General features: G+C 43.5%; 1 protein-coding gene across 5 annotated transcripts in view; it reads right to left on the bottom strand.

Moving 5' to 3' along the window:
* dmd (dystrophin) overlaps positions 1–22,077 on the bottom strand; it is a 169,539-nt gene that overhangs the window by 2,807 nt on the left and 144,655 nt on the right. For 4 of the 5 annotated variants that reach the window (XM_073462661.1, XM_073462659.1, XM_073462660.1 and 1 more), the window contains 11 exons: positions 21,034–21,191; positions 17,909–18,075; positions 16,019–16,130; positions 14,097–14,233; positions 12,766–12,804; positions 11,094–11,159; positions 6,512–6,577; positions 3,979–4,137; positions 3,058–3,301; positions 2,236–2,350; positions 1,826–1,915 (listed from right to left, as the gene is read on the bottom strand). In XM_073462661.1, coding sequence (XP_073318762.1) covers positions 1,826–1,915; positions 2,236–2,350; positions 3,058–3,301; positions 3,979–4,137; positions 6,512–6,577; positions 11,094–11,159; positions 12,766–12,804; positions 14,097–14,233; positions 16,019–16,130; positions 17,909–18,075; positions 21,034–21,191 — 1,353 coding nt within the window. Of the gene's footprint in view, positions 1–1,825; positions 1,916–2,235; positions 2,351–3,057; positions 3,302–3,978; positions 4,138–6,511; positions 6,578–11,093; positions 11,160–12,765; positions 12,805–14,092; positions 14,234–16,018; positions 16,131–17,908; positions 18,076–21,033; positions 21,192–22,077 lie in introns of those variants that run through there. The other variant, XM_073462663.1, reaches the window with a different exon arrangement.

Raw genomic sequence — 22,077 nt, 5'->3', positions numbered from 1 at the left:
TATTGGACAGTTATTAAGTTATTTCAGTTTGGACCAAAGTGGCTGGCCGACCAATTTCTCCATTCACAGAGCCACGCCCCCCAAGCCCTAGTAGTGTTTTTTGTGTGGTCGAAACAATTTTATATACTCTAGTGAGGACAGCCTTGTTTCAATCTGCGATACTGATGTTCAATATGTACAGGGTTGATATTTGACGTCTCGGCTCTGACTTCGTCACTCCCCAAAATGAAGCACCTAGCTCAGCACAGGGAGTGACCATAATAACTTGCCAGCCTAGCTAGTAGTAAAAGAACAATGTTCAAAAACAAGATCAAAACTACATACTCAGGGAAAAAAGTCAGGATATCTCGATATCTTCAAATATATTTGATTAATTAATTACTGTAGTATATATATAGTAAATTAAAATTAAGGTTTTAATCAATAGGAATGACAAATTAAGTCTGTTATGAGCCTTTTCTGTACCAAATATTTGTTTTTTCACTACCTGACAAATAAAAGATTACAGTCTGCTGCTCTATGGTTGGCAAAACTGGCTCTGACTTCATCACTCCCCAAAATTAAGTACCGAGGTCAGAACAACAGGGAGTGGGGAGTGACCATAATAACTTCCCCTATAGCCAGTTGCAATTTCATCAATGAAAACTATGAAGAAGAGTTTGAAAACAAGAACTATGATGAAATGTACTGCCCTCCATTATATCTCTTCTGCAGAAGCTGAGTTAACCTTGCTGTCAACTTTTATCAAATTAAACTGTAGTTGAATCTTTCTGTGAACCCCACATTGTGAATCGACATGATCACATCTCATGCCAAATCTACATGCAATATAGGGATGAACTATGCACACACACATCACAGCTATGACTCCCTACTGTGACTAACAGCAGTGTGACAGAGGACAGCAAAGGGGAAAGGAAATTAAACAAGCGAAGAGGGAGGGAGGAGATATTTGTTGTTTTTTCACACTGCATCACCGCACCATGACGTCTCCACTCGGCCACAATGTCTCCGTTTTGTTTCAGCCTCATTATTAAGCCAATTATTAGGTTTTCTCTCAAGACAGTCACTCCGTGTTCTTGTAGGGGCTCAACGTGGCGTGATCATGGTACTCGCATGCAGCATAAACACTCTTTAGGGGTGGGGAAACGAGATGAGAAGGGTGAGAGACAGAAAGTTGAGCCACTAACCTCTCATGGGTGTCCCCTTCTCCCTCCTGGCTCGAGGAGAAAAAGAGGAAAGGAAGAAAAGAAAAGAGGAAAGAAGAGATAAAAGGAAATAATCAGCCTTTTTGGGTAATAGAGGGAAAGAAAGATGTGTGAAGGCTTACAGCATTACTTATTTATTTTCTTCTTTTCATTTTTGTTATACTATGTTTCTTTTTCCATTTTCCACTTTAAAAAAAGTACAAAAATGGCTGATCGGTGTGTTTTACGTCATGTTTATTAGAGCTGCTTTGCGTCTGATGAAGCTCAGATCCTGTGAGTAAAACTGGTGGTGTGAGCAGAGGACACATCTCATTAGTTTCCCCCGACCAGCCGGAGGTTTCAGACCTGTATCTTTCACATCACTTTAGGCTACAGTTACCTAGAAATGCTCATAATAGGTACCTCTCTGCTAATTAGCTGAGATACACTTTTAATGAGATCAAAGCTGCAAACTTTTCCATTTCCTCTGAACGCCTTGAGGAGAGCTTCACTTAAAAACATTTTTTTTATATTTCAGGGAAAAAAACAGGAGTGAAATATTTGGTTTGTATCTGATTTTTCCACAAAAGACTGGAAGTTGTTATGCGAGACGAGTTGTCGGTGTCGGCGTGTCGTACCCTGGCTATGAGGGAAAGAATTGTTGAGCTGCTCCATCACTTCCTCCAGCCCAGATGCATCTTGGGAAGGGCTGGACAGCTCGTCTTCACCTGCAACAGGAAGGAGACGAAGTTTTTCCACATTCAAGAGCGGCTGGCTGACAAATAATGCCAAGTCACATTGTTTATGTCGTAGGGAAGTGTGAATAACACACACACACACACACACACACACACGCACACACTCAAATATGACTAACAGTGCATGGTAGTCCGGTGTAGAACAATAACAGCATGGTCTCTACAAGCTGTGAAATCAGACGTCTCTATTTATATCCTCCGTGCTTTTCAAAGGGTGGATGCAAATTAAAGGATATAAGTGGGAGTGTGTGTGTGTGTCTGTGTGTGTGTGTGTGTGTGTGTGTTCTTACCCATTGTATCAGTAGTCTGGCTGGCGGCCACGCGGAGCAGAGGGAGGGAGGAGTCGGAGCGCTGGGAGGAGGTGGAAGGAGAGGACAGAGCTGTGCCGTTCACCTTGGAATCCGTCTGAGACACACACACACGCACACACACACACATTAGACACACAACAAATTGGCAGCAGCGGCGCACAGCTTAATTAGAGGAGTCAAAAGGGAAGTGAAGTGTGTGTGTGTGTGTGTCTGATCCTGTGTGTCAGCTGATACTGGCACTCAGACAGCGTGGAGGAAGCTGCTCCGGTCTGAACTCACTGGTGGGAAACTTCACATCAACTTTGTTTTATTAATCCGGGACGCTAAGTGGGTCCTCTGCTGTCCGTCACTTCATGGACGAGAGTTCGCTGCCTTGCTCAAGGGGCCTTTTTGAGAGCAGATGTTGTGTTGTGCTATGGGGACACGCCCTCCTCCGTTTGAAATTCAAATCCATCTTTGAAGGTGCAATATGTAAGAATTAGCGACCTGTCGTATTAGGAGATGGTGGCGATTCTTCAGTTGGGTGTTGATAAACCATGACTGAAGAGGACATTACGTTTGTTGCTGTATTTTGTTCTGCACACGTACTTGTGCTGCATCATATTTCCAGCAGGCTAATGCTTGAAATGTTTTGTTGAATTATTAAATTCTCTTTAATATGTTGTGACAGGAGACCCTCCGCAAAGGGGGCCGTGACCACCTCAGTCTGCCTCTGGGTACGACATGATATGGGTCCAGATAAAGCTGAGGTATGTCGGCTAATTTGGGTGCAGTCGGTGTAATGAGTGTGTGTTCGCGTACCTGCTCCAGCAGCTGTCTGAGCCGGTGCAGTTGAGACTCCAGTTGTTTGTTGTGGTCCTCCAGGATCTGCATCCGCGCCTCCAGGCGTCCTTTGTGCTGCCGCAGCAGTTTGGCCTCAGCGATGAGCTCGGCGTCGCGAGCGCTCTGCGGCGACACCGGGAGCATCTCCGGGGGCGACGGCAGCGGGGAGAGGCCCTTCCTGTCGTGGGCCTTCTTCAGACGGTCGTACTCGGACTGTAGCTTCCTGCAGCGAAAACATCACAGGAGTTAATCCAGTCTAGTCCAGCTGCTTTTCATCTTATCTTTTTCTTTTTATCTTTTTACCCCAAGTTTCAACGAAATCTCCATGTTGGGATGAACAAAGTGAGGACTGAGAGGAGGAAGTATATAAGGAGGAACATAAAACACAGACTGTGTCTGCTAAAGGTGTTAATATTTGCAGTTGACAGCCAAAGTCTTTATTTATCGATATTCTCGGACATTTGCATTATAGGATTGATTAAACACAAGGAAGGAGAAGAGGACACTGGTACTTGGCTGCCCTTACAAAGTGATTTTTTACAGGGGTTGAAGAGTTGTGTTATTTTAATGATATATATTTTCAGAGCCGTTTAAACTCGGTCAGATATTCACATAAATCCAAGTGTGCACCTGAAATAAGACAAAGCCAGAGGCAACACTTGTAAAGAGTCGATGGAGTCCGCCGTAGCTGTTCTGGTACGGATGCAAATTTAAAGTAATTTCTTTAAACGCTGCTAACAACATATGAAATATTTGAACATTTTTCCTTTAGAAAACTGTTTAAACTCTGACGTGATCTATGTTTGATGTAAGATATCTGATATTAGTGCAGAATCAGGACGCTGCAACCTGTTGAAGTTGAAGAAGATGATAACAGAAAAGCCGGGTCCGCTCACTGACCTGTTCTCCTGCTCCAGGTCGTTGAGGACCCTCTCCAGCTCTCCCTTCTCCTCCGTCTCCATGGAGATGAGGATCTGGGCGGGGCTGCGGGGCTGGCTGAGAGGAGAGCCTTGGTTCAGAGACTGGCAGTAGTGCTGGATCAACATGTGCTCGTCATCGCTGCAAACACACACACGCACGCCCGACAGTGATGGGCGGACACATACACACACATTTACAAGGAACATGCACACACACACACACATACATACACACACAGAGAGGAAAATGGAGAAAAAGAAAAATCAGCAAGTGAATGAGACAGCAGCGGTGGATCAGGACTGCACCACAGAAGAAGAATCTAGAGCCACAGCGGGGACAGAGAGAGGGCCAGAGCCGCCGTCTTCACAACACACTCGTCCTCCACTCTGTTTGCTACGCCGGATGTTTTTCGGAGCGATTGGATTGGCCACGCTCTGCCAACTCTGACCGATCACACGCTCGGCCCGCGGTGTTTCGGGGGGGGGTTTTAATTAGGCCAGGTATTTAGATGCTGCTGCGTTCGCCGCGCCGCTTTCAGCTCGGCCAATCTCCCTGTCTGAATGCTAAAGGAGCTGCAGACGAGCGGTTTGAAAAACAACAAATCCCCGTTAAGATGACTGCTGAGTTGAAAGTAAAACTCATTATGGGTGGAGTGTGTAGCACTCAGCGCTGGTCTAAAATAGCCTCGAGTCGCTTTCCGCTTCATCTTTTCGTGCTGCGTGTTATGTTGATGTGTTACACTGCAGCCACTCTTTAACCTTTTGCAATTTTAATTACAGGCTTATCTTTGCAGGTTGTGTTCGTGTGCATCTATTACACTTGACAAACTTTCAGCGCTATTGTGCCTGAGGGGAAATTTGTCTGGCACCCAGACTAAATATAGCATCCACGTTTACTTTAATTCTTGTTTTCGAATGTGTCCAGCGACTGTCTGCTGCGTGCATCTGTGGGATTACAGTCAGATTTTCAAACTAAATCAGTGACAGCGCTTGTAATTTTATTATGCGGATGAGAAATCTGTAATTGAAAGAAATCAGCACACACTCCGTGACTGTACGTTGTTATTTTTTTGGGGGGTTTAAAACTGATGTGATGCAGCGATAAATATTTACAGAAGAAGAAAAAAGCTTTTTTCCTCTGGCAACATTTGAGATCTCAATTTTTTTCTTAAAATGGGAACACCAGAAGCCTTTATTACAAAATGGGGGTTTGGAGTTTGACATGTGTGGGCGTTTAACAGTCCAACAAAAGGTATCAAGCTATCAAGTTGCATTATGGGAAATGTAGGATCCAGTTTCTCACAGCCTACGCCCAAATACCCCATTAATATATTACCATTAGTTGGTCTACTACATGTTAGCAGAGCCCAAAGCGATGTCGTTAAACTCATTTTGTTTGACAGTCATGATTTAAAACTAGTTTTAACCCGCAAACGCTCCATGTCAACACCTTTTCTCCGTAATATTGAATTTCTATGTTGTAAAGTTGCAGAGTTGGAGCGCTGCAGGACACGAGTACCACCGCACACTAAATGATCCTGGACTCATAAATCGTGTTTACACCCGTCAGTTTATGAGTTTCACATCATCTGGAGGCTCTGGCTGTTAAAAAGTAAACGCTACAGGGGTTTCAGCAGCTTCACACAGATGTTGCCTGCTGGATAATAAAATATAAATGTGAAATGGAGCAGCAGCGTTTACAACTATAAAAATTTGCTGTTAAATTGATTAATTTCAATTGATTCACCGCCGTCTGTGAAGTAAATCTGTTGCAACTGTAGAACTTTTTCCCCTTTAATAACTTTTTAATTGAATGAATGTGAGCTGCTTACTAGCACTAGCGCGTTCCCAGCTTGCTAACATGTTAACCAGCTACAGAAGTTCATCCCTGAAGAGTGAGCGGTCGCGTACAAGATATTTAACGGAGGTGCGTGTCGGCATTTCATGTTCGAGTAAGGCTAGACGAATGATTTTTGATAATGACCGACTCCAAATTTTCGGGAGCTTCTGTTCCTCTCTCTGTACCATTAAAAACTTCCTGTTTAAAATAAATCACATTTCTTTTTTACTGCTGTGAATACATTTCTAACAAAAGGGAATCAGAGAAAGCAAATATACAGTTATAAATGTAAACACTAAGACTAATACTCTCATTACTTGGGATGCTTGGATTTTGTTTAAGAGCTACATATGAGCTTTATATCCCAAATATATTCACCCAGATACAATATCATCCCAGAGGACAATACAGACATACTGACATCACCTGCTTATATCAGGTACACAGGGACATATTTGTATGGGAAATGACGCAAAAAACAAGATAAACACAATTATATGAGCTTGTATCCAGAATATTCATCACATGTAAACAAAGTCACTGACATATAAACACAAACCAGCCAATGGAAACAAAGAAAAAGACAGAGCCAGTTCACACGCACACAGCGAGCCAGTCGGTGGGTGAGGAGGTTGGCAAAAACAAAAACAAACAAACAAAAAGCGGTTCTCACATGCTCTCATTGGGTGAGATACTGTCATTCAGATAAGAGCCATTACGATTCTCCATTTCTGCTAACCTGCGGAGGGGGAAGAAACAGAGCAGTCAGTCCCAAAACCAAAAGGTCGAGCAAATTAGCAGATTCTAGAGGGAAAATACCGAGGACGATTGCGGCTTTTGTACAGATTGGGATGAAGACGCTCCTCGGGCTCCGTGTGTCCTGTCACGGCTTATTTAACTTCTAAACTCCGACTCTGTGGAAGCTGCTTTTCAAAGAGTGAGCGGATGAAACGGCTGCAGCAAGAAAACGAGGCTTGTTGTCTCCGGTTGCACTAATTGCGAGCAAACAGCGGCGGGAATAAAGGACATTGTGTTTTTCTTTTGTTGTTGTTGTTGAGGCTGCTGGAGTTTCCTCTGTGTTTGGCGTATGTTGTTATCAGTTTACCCTGAACAGATGAAATGTAAGACACCCACACACCGCAGCCCTCTGCAACCCTCCGTCTATTGCCTTGCCACTTTTATTTTATCGTGTTTACAACTGTTGCACTACAAACTGAAGCTGCGCCCTCAGTATGTGTCCTCTTCAGATTTTTACACAAGTTGGCTTGTATTGCCTCGAGAGCTGCCTTATTAAAGTGGTAGTTGGCAGAACTGTAACACTTAATGCCGCTATTTGGTTCTCGTTTTTATGACTCGCTTGTGTGTATGCCTTTTTAAATGATTAACTGGAGTCAAATTTCTTGTGCGTTAGTCTCAAACACTGCAGGGATACTGTATGTGATGTGGGAGACTTTTAAAATATTATGGCAACGTGTGCTAAACGCAGAGAGGCTGCGTTAGCGAAGAAGAGCAAAAGGTAAAACATGGGATAGTGTGAATGGACACTGGGTTCTTTCAAAATAATACTAGAGTTTGGTTTTGTATTCTTTAAAAGGAGTCGTTCAACATATAATCTGCTTCATCATTGGAGCTGAAGAGGAGTTGATTAGCTTAGCCTAGCATAAAGACCTAGCTAGCTAGCTTAACACTGGAAGATATTTGTTCTAACGCTTCAGTTTTGGTACAAACAAGATACAACTTGTCAGTGAACTTTAAAGGCTCTTTTTGAAGTTAGAGTGAGCAACGCTAGCCGTTTCCCTTTGCCTCAGCTTTTAGGCTAAGCTACGCTAACAACCCCAAGGCTCTACAATGAGACATAATTGAGGTATTATCAATCTTGTATTGTATTGTGTTGCAATGCATGTCAAACATGCTAACTAGCTAGCCCCGCCCCAGTCCAAATATCCTGTGCTACCAACACTTCTCTGGCGCTTCAAACTCCCAGTCCTGACTGCTAGCTGCACGGCTAACTGAGCTCACTCGCTAACGGCAGCTACAGCTGGCAGCAGCTAGCGGTTACTTTGATATGCTGCCCCTCATTTGTTTGGAGTAGATTCTTACATATTGCACCTTTAAAGCTGAAAAAGCGCTGTAAGGTGATCACTAAGGGTGGCGGCAAGGGCGGGATTTAGGTGGAGGCGCTGGAGATAAACGACTATACACGCGGCTAATTATAACTCGAGGTAAGTGAGAAAATGTGTTTTTTGTGACACGGTTGAACTGATCCTTTAAAAAGGAAACAAACCCTGGTATTATCTTTGAAGAAACCAACTCGGGCCATTAGCACGGGCCTTGTAAACAAACCTCCCGGCTGTGCTCCTCCATCAGATCTATCATGATAAAATAGCTGTGAGTGAAAAGCCAAAGATTTAAATTGCCCTGTTGCTATCTCCATCAGATCAGTTTCCTGGTGGTTGGAGTGTCTGCCCAGAGATTTTGGGGCTTTATCAGCGCTCAAATAAAAAAAACGAAAAAAAAAAAACGGCTCATCGCTTGGCAGTGAGAGTTTAAGCAGATGGACTGTGACAGACTGGCATCTGCCCAGGTCGGTGTGTTTGTACTCATAAGCTGCTACAGAAACAAGAGATAACCTCGTGATCTGGGGGCCATCGGCTCCCTCAAGGCTTAATTATGTTACTCCTTCGCCCTACCACCTTTCTTTAATCTGCTGGATGGTATCTGGAATCCGCCAGATCTAGACGAGTCAGGGGCTGAGAGCACAGGGCCGGAGGGGGGAAGTGTGACTCAGCATGTGTGTCCATCAGCGTGTGCTGCTGTGTGTTTATATATATATATAGATGTGTGTGTGTATGTGTGTGTGTTAGCCCGAGGCAACAGTGAGTGGTGTCAAACACTCTCTGGCAGGGATCAAAGCCTCGGCCTGTGGCTCAGACCTCACGCTGACTCCACAGAGGGATGCCAACAGTGCCCGACTGACTGATTCAATGACCGATTGATCGACTGCTTGATTGACTCTTTGTTTGATTGATTTGACTGCTTCTTGTCCCTCAGCGGTGGGTTTTTTTTTTCTGGGAGCGGTTAGGATCACTGCAAACTGAAGGAACACCGAAAATGTTTTGGTGAATAAGCTCTGATTGACTCAGTGTGGCACCACAACAATATCGATGGCTTTTCTACTCTCGTCGGGGTCCAGGTATTGATGAGGTTTTTTTTCGAGCGCACATGCTGGCGCGCCGGATGGTGCAAGCAACATCTCAGATGCATTAGCATATGCATATACTGGCCTCTCACTGCAGAGCGCTTATTCACCAAAAAGTCAATGCATCACTTTATCATGAGTACAGATTCAGTTTCTACTGTATGCAAAGGGATATCTTGACATTTAAGTTCAGCCTTACGTGCACTATTACTCATTGGAAAATCATTCTCAGCACATTCAGCATTTAAACCGACAGCGCTGCTGGCTCTTACTTTACATTTAAGTGCTGTTTTTCTTTGAAAAGCCCTGCAGCGATATTGTGTTTAAGCAAAGACTGAGTTATAGATAAAATGGCAAATGCCGGGTGATAAAAAGATACTCGAACGCTGTTTGTCAAGGTATCCCACATCTGTAAATAATCAACAATCGTGCATAAACCATTTTCAAAGCACTGACATATACAGCTGTTTATATCTGGTGTATTGATCTGGAATGAGTTGTTTTAACTGTTAGAGGTACAGGAAACTCAAAACTCTGACCAAACATGTCTCTACGTACATTTTATCTACAGTATTTCTCATCTATACCTTTAATTTCTGCTTCAGACGCTGAGATTTAAAACGTTTTGCTCGTGTTTTGTCAAGTGGACGAATGCTGGAAGTGTGATTAAAGGTGCAATATGTAAGAATTGGGTCCAAACAAAAAGGGGCAGCATATCACCAGAGTAACCGCTAACTGCTGCTAACAGTAGCTACTTTTAGCTAGTTAGCTATGCATCTAGCGGTCCGGACTGGGAGATCAGAGCACCAGGGGAGTGTTGTTGTTTGTTGTTGTTAACTCTTACATATTGCACTTTTAAAGGGTAACTCCACCAATTTTTCACATTAGTCTTGTGGAGTACTGCTGCATATGTGACATAATTTAAGTAAATTGCCTCCAGTGATGTCACTCATCATCCACATTGCATTGTGGGAAATGTAGCCTCCAGGTTTTGAAAAAGCTGCTCTCTCATAACGCTGTTGGATTCATCACAGACAGTTTAAAAACAAATGATCCAAACCGGAGGTATCGCCTTTATTATGCCACGCATTCTTCTTCCTGTTGCCTACATTACCCACAATGCAATTTAGCCACTGAGTGACATCACTGGAGGCAATTCATCAGATTACATTCAGCTTCCTCTGGAGCCACGAGAGGCTTTAAAGTATTTTTTTCACATATGCAGTAGTGCTCCACAAGAAGACCTGTCAACACACTTTAATGTGGAAAATTAGTGGAGTAACCCTTTAACAAAAACACTGTAGATGAATGAAAACTACATTACACTGTGCTGAAAACAGCAATTTAATAGTATATACTGCATATGCTTTGCACAGTACATCAGGTGTATACCTTCACGTGGACATGGAAGACGTTTCCTGTACCTTTAACTCATCTTCAGAAGATATAGGACACCAACTGGCCTCTATATTAAACCACAGACTGTATATGACATGTGCCTGAAGCGTAGGTCCACATCTTCAGTGTTAATCAAGGCATTTTAATAACATTGCTCAGACTTCGTTACTAAAATAGACTCACTGTGTTGCGAACAGTCCCTTCAAGTCCATCTGTCACGTATACATGCCTGAGTTTCTACATGACCTTCTCATTTATGAAAATGTATAAAAGATCTCTTTAACGATCAGCTTTTCACGTCTGAACGTTGACCGAAAGTTCCCCAGAACTGCGTCAGCAAAGAATTAGGGCAAACGATCCCCTGTGAGTTAACGGCAGCGTGAACACTGCGGGGGTAAAGACAGGCATCCCAATGCAGGAAGTGTGCTGCACTTTAGCATTTTCTCCAAATTCATTATTCCAAGTCACATCAATCAAAATGTTTCTGGTGTCTGGGAGAGCTCTCTGGAGGAGCTATTATCTTTGGCGCTCGTAGGGCCGAGGGTAGCGGTCGGGGGGGGGGAGAAATCTAAAAGTGGAGCGCGAGGAAGGTTACCGTTCGCAACACTGTGAGTCGACGCTGCGAGGAAGCTGCTGCTGAATGCAGATAGTGTGTTACCGGTTGGCGTAGTGCTCGATCCGAGTGTGCGTGTCGTCATGTGACAGCTGAGGGGACGATCCGGGCCTGCGACAGAGAGGGAGAAACAGACAGGAAGAAGGGAGAAAGAGAGATTGGTGAATTCAACCAGGAGGGACTCATTAATCCAACACACACTCGCACGTGCACAAGCCGCATGAATCCGCAGGAGAGCGATGGAGAGGAGCGACAGTACGAGGCACAGATGTGTGGCGGCGTGAGATGCTCTGTAAATAAGCTCCCCTGCTTGTATCCTGCACTCCCGGCTTGGAATACATTTGCCTCGCACTTCAAAAGGCGCGTCGGATCTGAGATGTCGCACCTCGTCTGCTGAGGGAAAGATCAGTATTTTGACATCATTAACCACGAGTCTCGGAGGAATCTCACGACTTTTCCTGCGGCGTTTTAGTCCTTGAGAATTTACGGTTCGTCTCTTTAAAATCCTGAAAACTTCCCTTTGCAGCGAGGGCACCTTGACGTTTGGAAGTTTCGTCTGTGAAGAGCACAAACAGATGAGTTTCTACACAGAGTAAAGGTGGACGAGGACTGAAAAACGTCAGGATAATCTAAAAAAATATGGAGTTACGACACGCTGATAGTGTGACTCTTGTGTTTTAGTGTCTTCAGGTCAAAAATGACCCGTGAAAAACCTACCCGAACCTCGCACTCATTAATTATCTTAAAAAAGAGAGACCCGGTGTGAACAGACCCGAGGATAATTAGACCCGATCCACGGTGCGGTCGACCTGAACAGAACACCTGCAGCAGCAGCATGATGATTTATCATTTAACAAGCAGCCACAGTGGGAAAGAGCAGCGATATAACGTTAATAATGTCATCAGAAAGATTGTGGAGTCATGGAAACTAATCTCAAAAATAATTCCTTTATGTGTTTGACTCATTTATAGAAATAATGTCCTCGTTCACCTCCTCCACCAACAATAAAACATTCTGTATCCAACGCGGTGATACATTTTTCTAATTAATTTCCCAAATGATGCTGCGATTATGATCAGAGCTGATGTTGGATCCATTGAGATCATTAAGACACACAGATCTCGGACCTGTGGCAGTACAATCAATCAGTTCTGACCTGAAGAGGCCTCTTGGATGAGGGGCGAAACGTCTTCAAGGAACTGACACAGTCGAGCTGCAACAATGAGTCGATTCTGTGATGTATCGTAGGCGACTGGACTTGTGTGTGAAGCGTAGCACGGCGGTGGTTTTCAATAGGAATCAGCGTACGGAGATGAAAAGTCGTATCTGCCGCTCATTACAGGCCGCGATGGCCGTCGTGTTTACAGTCGGAGTCGGCGAGTGACTCATCGTGAATCACGGAGCTGCAGGGTGATGTTGGGTCAAGCAGCAGCAGCTGTGAGATGTAAACCCAGCACAGCTACACACAAAATGACACTACACAATGAGTGTGACAATGGGTGGAGGTAAGGAAGTGTGTGTGTGTGTGACTGAGAGAAAGAATATGTATGTGTCATTAGAAGAAGAAAATGCAATCGTGTGTTTGTTTGAGCCAGAGAATATTTGAAGATGAGACTGACAGGAAGTGAATGTACAGGTGCAGTGTGTGTGTGTGTGTGTGTGTGTGTGTGTGTGTGTGTGTGTGTGTGTGTGTGTGTGTGTGAGCCAGGTACTCACGCATGGTCTACGGGCCAGAAGTTGATCAGAGTGACAGGACTGCAAGACAAAAAAACGTGAGATGATGACACAGGAAGTGGGAGCACACTGCGCAGCAAGGCATGATGGGAGCTGTAGTATGGAGGCAGCGGCGGAGTGACGGGGGGGAGACCGGACTGACACGAACACGACAGCGGTGTGGTAAAATATGAGACACTCACACACGACTACACACACTGTTACTACTGATGGACACACACACTTCAAAGTTACACATGAATCCTACATGAAGTGTCACTGAGTGCACGTGTATTGTGTTTGTGCGAGTGTTTGAGCGCTCTCATATTAGCATCGACCTTCGAGTCATTCATCAGTGAAAACTGTGAAGCCTTCACGAGCTTTTGTGTTGTTGTGTTTCTTCTTTCTGGCCTTGAATGAATAACAGTGAAGCATTCATCATTCCTCTCCAAGTGTCAATACCTCCATTTTTATTGGCCTTGTGTGTTTCTGCCGATAGTAGTTCTGGTGGTTATTTGGATTTCCATAATCATAAATATTCATGATAGATAGATATGATCAGCGTATTGGTAAATCTATGCAGTATTTCAGTCCAAGGGTTTGCTTCAACTTTAGCATTAGCATCCTTCAGGATCAGTTCACAGGTAGCATTAGCATCCTTCAGGATCAGTTCACAGGCAGCATTCACATCCTTCAGGATCAGTTCACAGGTAGCATTAGCATCCTTCAGGATCAGTTTACAGGTAGCATTAGCATCCTTCAGGATTAGTTTACAGGTAGCATTAACATCCTTCGGGGTTAGCTTACAGATAGCATTAGCAGCTCTTATGGTCAGTTTTCAAGTACAATTAGCATCCTTCAGGATCAGCTTATGGGTAGCATTAGCATCCTTCAGGATCAGCTTATGGGTAGCATTAGCATCCTTCAGGATCATCTTACAGGGATTATTAGCATCCTTCAGGATCAGCTTACAGCAACATTAGCATCCTTTAATCGTCTCTACCTTTCTCAAATCCCTCAAATCGAACACACTGGATATGGATAAACAAACTAAATGTGTAACGTGTAGACAGCAAACACACGAGGAGCTGGAAACCAACTCTGAACACACACTGCAGCATAAACACCATCACAGCTAAATCTGTCATCAAACTGTGGCTACACCTTAAAATTAAATGTGTGTGTGCGATCAGAGACCTGTGATTGTTTGAGCGAGCGTCCTCTAATTCAGGTCACATAAGTGGGAGTGTCTCGCAGTTTGTAATAAAACCTACTTTCTCGTCTTGTCCGCCCTTGTGTGTGTGTGTGTGTGTGTGTGTGTGTGTGAGACTCACGTTTCCATGTTGTCTCCCTCCAGGATGGTCTGGACAGGCAGGTAGCCCATGCGTGGGTGTTTGGCAAAGTAGCGCTTGGTCCTGAACTTGTTCTTCAGCACCTTGGCAAAGTCCCTGACATCCTCCCCTGATGTAGTCTGGAGAGAGAAAAGGGCACAAAGGTGGCTTTGTTCACTCCATGGGAGTGGGGCACAAACACACACACACCTTTCAGTACACGTCGCTCATTTATTTCTAGCTCTTTTGCCTTTATTCACGCATCTTGTGAGTGAAGTTAATGCCCTCTTTGTTGGGTCTGAGTGTGTCATTACAGTTACGAGAAAGAGGAACAGATTTATGAGGCTCAGCCAAGAGCTTCAGAGTCTTTATTTTCGCCCTGGGCCTGCGCTAAAGAAATCACAGTTTAACCCTCTATTTACACTACATGTTATAAATATATATAGCTACAGCTTCAGGTTTACCACCACACCAGCTGACATGTAGTGTTGGTTATGTGATTTGGCTACAAGTTCATTTCATGCCCTCCTTTAAAGTTTCCACAGTGGCCCTGCTGTAAAATTCACAGGCTTTTCCATGACTCTGTGCTATTATGTCAGAGATTATGTATGACCCAAAAAATGTCATTCCCTCTCTGGTGCTGGCGGGTTTTGCACTGAAGCTGGGTTCACTGTAGAGGAAAAAAGATGAAATATTTTAATAAATAAGTCAAGCTAGTAGGAAATTAGGTTTTCGTGTCTTCTTTCAAGCTGGTCCTTTGTTAAATATCTTACTATTCTCTGACTTTCCCTTAGCATACGCCCAGAAATGAAAGCTAGAGTAATTATTTTTGGTCAACTGAGGACAGCAGAACATGCTGTATACACAACAGGGACATATTATCACCTTACAAATTTGTTGGAGCTAAACAGCAATATCAAATTACCAATATTCACTCTCCTTTTAGCTCCATTTTTGGTCTCCACCAGCTCTCCTGAGAAAAATATCTGGATCTTTAGCTGCTAAACGCTCCATGATGGTCACCAGCTAGTTGCTAATTTTACCTGTCTGCTGTTTCGTGCGGAGCAGGTAGCGTAGAGTAGGTTTATCTGAGCCGGTTGAGAAAACCTGAAGTTAGATAAGAAGCTAAATCCAGCAGCTGATTAGCTTAGCCTAGCATAAAGACTGGAAAAGTTGAAAACATCTAGCTTGGCTCACTCCAAAGTTGAAATCACATTTGCACTCTAGCAACGGTACATTTTCTCAATTATCTCGTTATATATAGTATCATTTGTTAAATTGGTGAAAAACACTGTCGTAAAAATGACATGTGCTAAGCTAATTTCCCGCAGGCTCTAGCTTCATATTTAGCATACAGAAATGAGATTGCTATGGATTTTGATAGATAAATAAACAAATGAATGAATAAACTGAATAAACAAACTGAACTTAAAGGACAACACAGCTTCGTGCTGTTTAACTTTGTTTATATTTGGCGGACCCTGCCACCTTTCTAACTTCAAACAGTGTTCTGGGGACCTTATTTTCCTCTGAGAACAGCTTGTTTACAAAAATAAATATTTCTTAGTTGTATTATTACCTCATTAATATTGTATATCTGAGTTTGAATTCCTTCTCCAAAGCTACATAGTGCTCCTTTAAATTGGGGTTATTAATCAAGTCCACTGTTCACCAAAAAAAGGCTAGTTGAAGGCGCAGCAGCTAATCTACGGTGTATAATAGTAGGAAAAGCACAGACACTCTGCACTAGGTGTAATATTAATTTACTGAGGCAAGCGTGCCCGTGTTTTTCACTTCATAACATAAGGAAGAAGATTACCTGACAGCAAGTTTGACACCTTAAAATTCACATCTTCACCGTTTTTCATTTCCATTTCATTTACACGTTGCAGAGCAGGAATATATATATATATTTATATTCATACCGGAGTGCAGTACTCGACCATGGGGTACTGCATCTTATGTCCCTTGGCGACGCGACCGGAGAAAAAGCAGCTTTGGCAAATGTCATAGTTGAAATGTTTCAGACTGCGATATCTGGGGAGAGAAAGAGGAGCGTAGAGAAAAGAGAGGGAAGAGGGAAAAAGGGAGGATGGTGGGGAAGCAGAAACATAAAAAGAAAAGGGGAGAATCAATAAAAGAAGATTTACGGTTCTGTTTTTTCCACGTTAGGAGTAGTTAAAATTCCTCCAGCTCGGTAGCTAAATGAGAAATTTATTCTCTGGCCCTGGGACTCTTCATTAAAATTTATCACTGCTCTTCTCGTGAAGGGGCCCACCAACAACAGAGCGGACACGCCTCCCTTTACAGGTCCCAACCTCTAGTTTAAAAAAAGAAAAGAAAAGAGAAAAAACTCTCCCGGGCTTTATGAGTATTTTAAAGGTTAAGGTTACAAATATGACTGCCGTTCTGTCATTATAATCAGATCATCAATCATTCATATGTACAAGTGGGCTGTTTTACTGCCCGCCGCTGCGAATGCTGAATTAGATTAGGGCGACAAATAGGTTCACGAGCTTTTTCACAGCCGGAGCTAGACTCTGGTGACAGAGAGCAATGTCATTGATCAGATGGGTGAGGCTAATGTGCTTTTACTGGAATAATAAACCCCAACAAAAGGGCTTTTTAACCTCACAGTGGGCCTATTTCTGTATTCTCATCCTGAAGCAGTATGATCCAAGGTAGCTCAAACCAACTCTCTTATTTGGAGGTGTTCAGGAGTGGAATTATGGGGCCTGAAATGATTAGCAAATATTAAAACGGTTACCAACGCTGCGTCATTAACAGAGTCGCACTGCAACAGAAGGAACGAGGGGATGTTTGATATGAATTAAGATGCAAAAAAAACCTCATCTTAATCATAAAGTAGGTGTTCATGACTCACGCTGCCTACATATTGCACCATAATAATAATCCTGGAAGTTCATTTTATGTCGAACAGTGCGAAATCTGAACTAGAGCCTACAGTTATGTTGCTGCTATATGCTAGCATCAGCAGGCTAACATGTGGATGTTAAGCAGGTGTAATGTATACCTTTGTTAAAGTGGTTCCTACATGAAAACGAGCAGAAACTCTGGAAAGAAATCCTCCCTCGTGACATATCGCTTTGCAACTCGTCGATAGAGCTTCTTTGAACAGATGCTGAGGCGTCTTGTCTCGAGCCGCTGCCTATAAAACACCTCGCTGGGTGTCATGACAAATAGAAAAAGCTTTGTGGAGCCCAACCGGGGAGCCCGGCGCTCTTTCACATTTGTTCCTGCGTGTGCGCGAACACATGAAACGAAACATGAAAGTCCCACTTCTGCTCTCCGACTGTTTAAATAAAGAACACTACAGGGACGAGAACGCTCGCTCGCCTTTAAAAATGAAAAGCTCCTCTGTATTACCTCTCTAATAAAAAAGAAATGCCTTCTCTCTCTGGCGGTTATTGGAAAAATGGTGACATATAACGACATTTAAAAGGAACATATAGAGCAAATGGCCTGCTGATATATGCTATAGACCAAACACTGATATATTAAAACATTATTTCACAAAGCCCAAAGGCCAAAGATCTCTTTGTGCAGTCGCTTTTATTTGGGCTTAATTGAAAGTGAAATTAATTTAGTTTTTTATTGCTCTCTATCTAATGAGATAGAGAATATAATACTCTACGGCAAAATGGCTCCAATTGTGCTCATTTCTTCTGATTAGACATTCAGATGTGCTGCTCAAAAGGTGGATGACGTGTCGAACATTCACGTATAAAACCCAGATGAAAAACAGTTCAATCTCTCAGGCAGTTTGTACCGTGAAGCAAAAAGTGGTTACCGACCTGAATCCTATAATGGGACACTCTTTGCAGATGTTACACTTGGCCTGGTGCTTGGCGGTCTCGGCGGCGGCCACGCGGTGCAGGACGGGTAACCACACCATGGACTGAGGCTCCAGACGCATCCAGTCCAGGAACATGGCGGCTTCCAGTTCTGGTTTGTTGTTGGCCTGGGGAGAAAAGATGAAGGTGCGGTGAGCGCAGGTTGAAAGTAAAACAAAAAAAGTGACACTGGGGAATTAGTTTTCCATCTTATCTTTTAGTGAGGAGATGAAATCAGATCTTTGTTTGAAGTGTTTGGTTTTCACTGTGAATAAAAACTAAAAAAAATGTTTCACAGGGAGCTGGTTAATATTTCATGTCTCTTGATGTTTTTGGTTTTGAAAAAAAAAAAAAACGACCTTGAATGATATGTTGGGAAGAAGTCTGGTTAAAAGACTTTCTCTTATAAAACCATCCTACCATACTTACCGAAAGAACACATATGTTCATTTTCATTATTTTATATTGGGTTACAACAAGAATTACACACTTTAATGCTCAAAAAACACATTCAATCTTCTCATTCTGTCCAGCACAGTCTGTTGTAGCTCCTGTCTCTTTAAGGCCCTCCCTCCGCAATACCCAGTCTCCTCTGATTGGTCAGCTCACACACGCCTGAGCCAGCATCGCTAACAACAACACAGCAGCTGTGCTAAATCAATTTTTACGTGCCAAACTAGCTGCTAGGCATGAATAAGGCAAACATGTGACATGGTGACGTAGTGTGATGTCACAGAGTCACAGAATCAAAGGCGGGACTACTGACAAGGCGTTTGAGGAGCAGATTTTCCTGTGGGAGAGATATATCTTATTCTCATATATCATAGAGCTCAATCTTTGTTTAAAAACAGACTCACACTGCAGTTTATTTGGTCTCAATCCAACATACACATTCCTGCTACCACAAATACTCACTACAACACCAATGTGGGTTCTTCGACGGCTGAAAGTACGCCCCAATAAAAGCACAATCTCCTCCCGCTTGAGTAACGTCTGCTAAAAAACGACAGTGACCAGCTGTTTTGGGAAATTACCGAGCCTTTATTTCATGTCTGTCCAGCTCCTCTAAATGAAAGAGTTGAGCAAAAATAAGCAGACACAAGATATTGGCTTCATCCATCATTTTCCCATCAGCAGGGACTCTGGGAACTCGAGGGTTTTGGAGTTTCCATGGAATTGACCCCCCACATCTCCCTCTTTCTTTCTGTCTGTCCGTCCCCCGCCCACATGCACACTGACTCCTGGAATGAAGCTAAGCTACATCCATTTTTAGGGGTAGATGAGATTAGATCGTCCACCTGGTGTGTGGGCCTGAGAGTGTACATGTGTGAGTTTCTGTGTATTTGTGTGTCGTCTATAAACGAGCTGAAAATCATCAGAATCTAAAGAGGGCTGTTTGTTCGAGCCACATAATGACCAAAAATGAAAGAAAAAGCTTTCTGTGGGTGACAATGTTTGAGATAATCAGTGATGCACACAGGTGTCTGCAGCAGAATGGGTCTGCGATGCTTCAAGGTACAAACAAAGCACCAGACAATTACAGCCTCAGAAACTTGATTTTGACAGCTCACATATATCAAGGTGTGTATTAGCGGTTCTGTCAATCAGCCTGCATGTAAAGTGTCTTCAATAACATCACAAACAAAGCAGGCAGGCAGGAGCTGACAAATGCTGATTGTGATTCTCAGGGGACGATTATTATCTTCAGAAATCACAATTTGACGCTCGCTACGCCCGTCAAGCTTTCTGTTCTCGTAAGCAGTCGTCAATGATAACAGTGGCAGGTACCACCCGCAATTCTTGGTCATTTCAAAACGTGACATGTTCAGACAGAGTTAGACACAAATTGCTTCTTAATTCTGGCTGGCGACCGTGTTTTTGTCGGCAAAATAGAAAGCTGGAATCTTTATTAGCTATACACAGGACACTAATTTTGCCAACGTTATGCACACATGTGCAGCTAGCCTGGGCCGTCCTGTCTCGTAATACCACTCTGTACCTCAAGAGGTGACAGAGAGTCAATGTAGCAGCCAGTCTGCCCTCAGTCCAACATGAGAGGATGAAGAAGTAGTTCCCCCGAGGACATAAAAACAAAATCTTGATGTTCATTGACATGCATGCTCCTGGTAGGAACACTTTGTCAGTCTGGATTTGAATGCAAATTTCCATATGTGCAGCTGCTCCCACTACAGCCTCATGCACACTACTTCAATATGTGTACAAATCCAAAAGCTCATCGGGCCTCGACACGGTAGCTAAGCTGCGATTGGACGATCGCTGTACGGAGGAGGGCTTTTTAGCAAGCGGTCATTTTCCACAATATTCCCTTTGTAGAGCAAATGACAATGGTTTTCCCTTTCTGAATACATTCGAGGAGAAGAGCTAAATTCGGCGTCCAAAGAAGAGACTTTCGACATGAAAATGCTGGATCATCTTTTGGAGATCAGGGATAATCCAGTCAGCCCGCAATTACTGGAAGCCTCGTGTGTACGCTGGATTTGCTGCTTGTTTTGTGGCTCAAACGTTTTCTGCTCTCTGCTCCCAAACATAAAGAAACACAAAGGGAAGGCTGATCTCCAGAGCTGGCGACTCTCCTTCCCTTCTCTGTGCCGTTACACACTTTATCATTCTAACACCCGTGTGTACGTAGGTATACGCTTCATTCACTCCAATTTGTTTGTGAGATCTGTTTTTACTCTGCTTTCCATAAAAATGTGCATGTTTCCATTCCTGCATCATCTCTACAGCTGTCAGAGATCATTTGTTTGATCCTCTGCAGGATGTCATTCACACACACACACTCACTCTCTGGCCCTGTTTACTAGAGTCTGTAATGCACTTGTTTTTATCATCCTTGGTTTTATCGATGTTTCGCCCTTTATTTCCTGCAAAGCTCTTGGTGACAATCCAGTTTCTTTCTATAAATAAACCCCATTTAGCCTGATGTAAACAAACACTCGGACGCTCTTCATGCGGAGGGCCTCGGGCATCAGTGCGAATACATATGCAGCAATTGCAGCATTTAACAGTCCTGTTGCCGTCATCGTGACGGTATAGCTCTGCAGAAAAGGCAAAAAGTTACGTACAAACTGGAAGCAGCTGCGGACGGAGGGCTCGATGTTGGAGCCGCCGAAGGAGGCGACCTCGCCGAGCTGCCGGGGGATCTGGATGGAGTCGTGGAGGAGGAGGCCGAGGCGACGCTGGTCGCAGAAACCCGTCGCGCTGGCGACCTGTCGGAACAAAACTGGAGGGTGGAGAGGAAGGAGGAGGAGGAAAGGTGTAATGAGGGAATGATGGATGGGGATAGACAGGGAGAAAATGGAGAGGTATGAGATGGACTCTAGATATTTTGGGCTCTGTTTTTGTGTCGGGGCAATTTCCCGCTTTAGTTGAGCATTTTATGACCTTGAAGTTGTTGTTTCCTGTTTGTTAAATGAGGTAGTGAAATGTGATCTGTTGGAAATGAGGTCTTAGATGTAACATAACGCTTTAAATGTAAAAAATATCAAACACTAAACAATCGATGCACATGAGTCAGCATAAAAAAAGACTTCTGTGTGGTTAGTGGAGGCGCGTTTGTAAATCAGCCTGCATTTATCTATTAATTAACATGACTGCTCCACCACTGTATGAATAGTTTCTCCTTCACGTCATTAAATCGCCGACACCACCTGAAGGCACCACAACACGTATGTTAATGAATCTGCAGTCTGATTTGAGAAGTGCTGCCAGAGTGCCGCGCCAGTTACTATGCACAGCCGTCCGCTGTGTTTACCTTCATTAAAACACATTCAAATAACATCAGGCTGCTGCAAAATAAGCACACACACACACACGCACACACACACACACACAAGACGGGTCGGTTATAACTCTACCTGTTTATGTGGAGACGTTGGATTAATGGGGCTCATTAATCCTGTACTTCTTTTCCAACTTTTTGTAGCCAAAGCGTATTTAAAGTTTTACTCTTTAAACACAAAACGCTGCTGTTTCTCATCAATTACGATATTATATTACCGTTAATTACGTGAGAAGCAGCTGAATTATGACTGAGGGAAAAGTGGGATTGATGCGGTTCTGCAAACAAACTGTTATTGTTTCTATTATTCATTTCGTACTAATTAACT

This window comes from Pagrus major, chromosome 24 (assembly GCF_040436345.1).
Source record: "Pagrus major chromosome 24, Pma_NU_1.0".
In the NCBI taxonomy this organism is placed as follows: Eukaryota; Metazoa; Chordata; class Actinopteri; order Spariformes; family Sparidae; genus Pagrus; species Pagrus major.
Note: the sequence above shows the minus strand (reverse complement) of the source record. Positions and strands in the feature narration are given on the sequence as shown.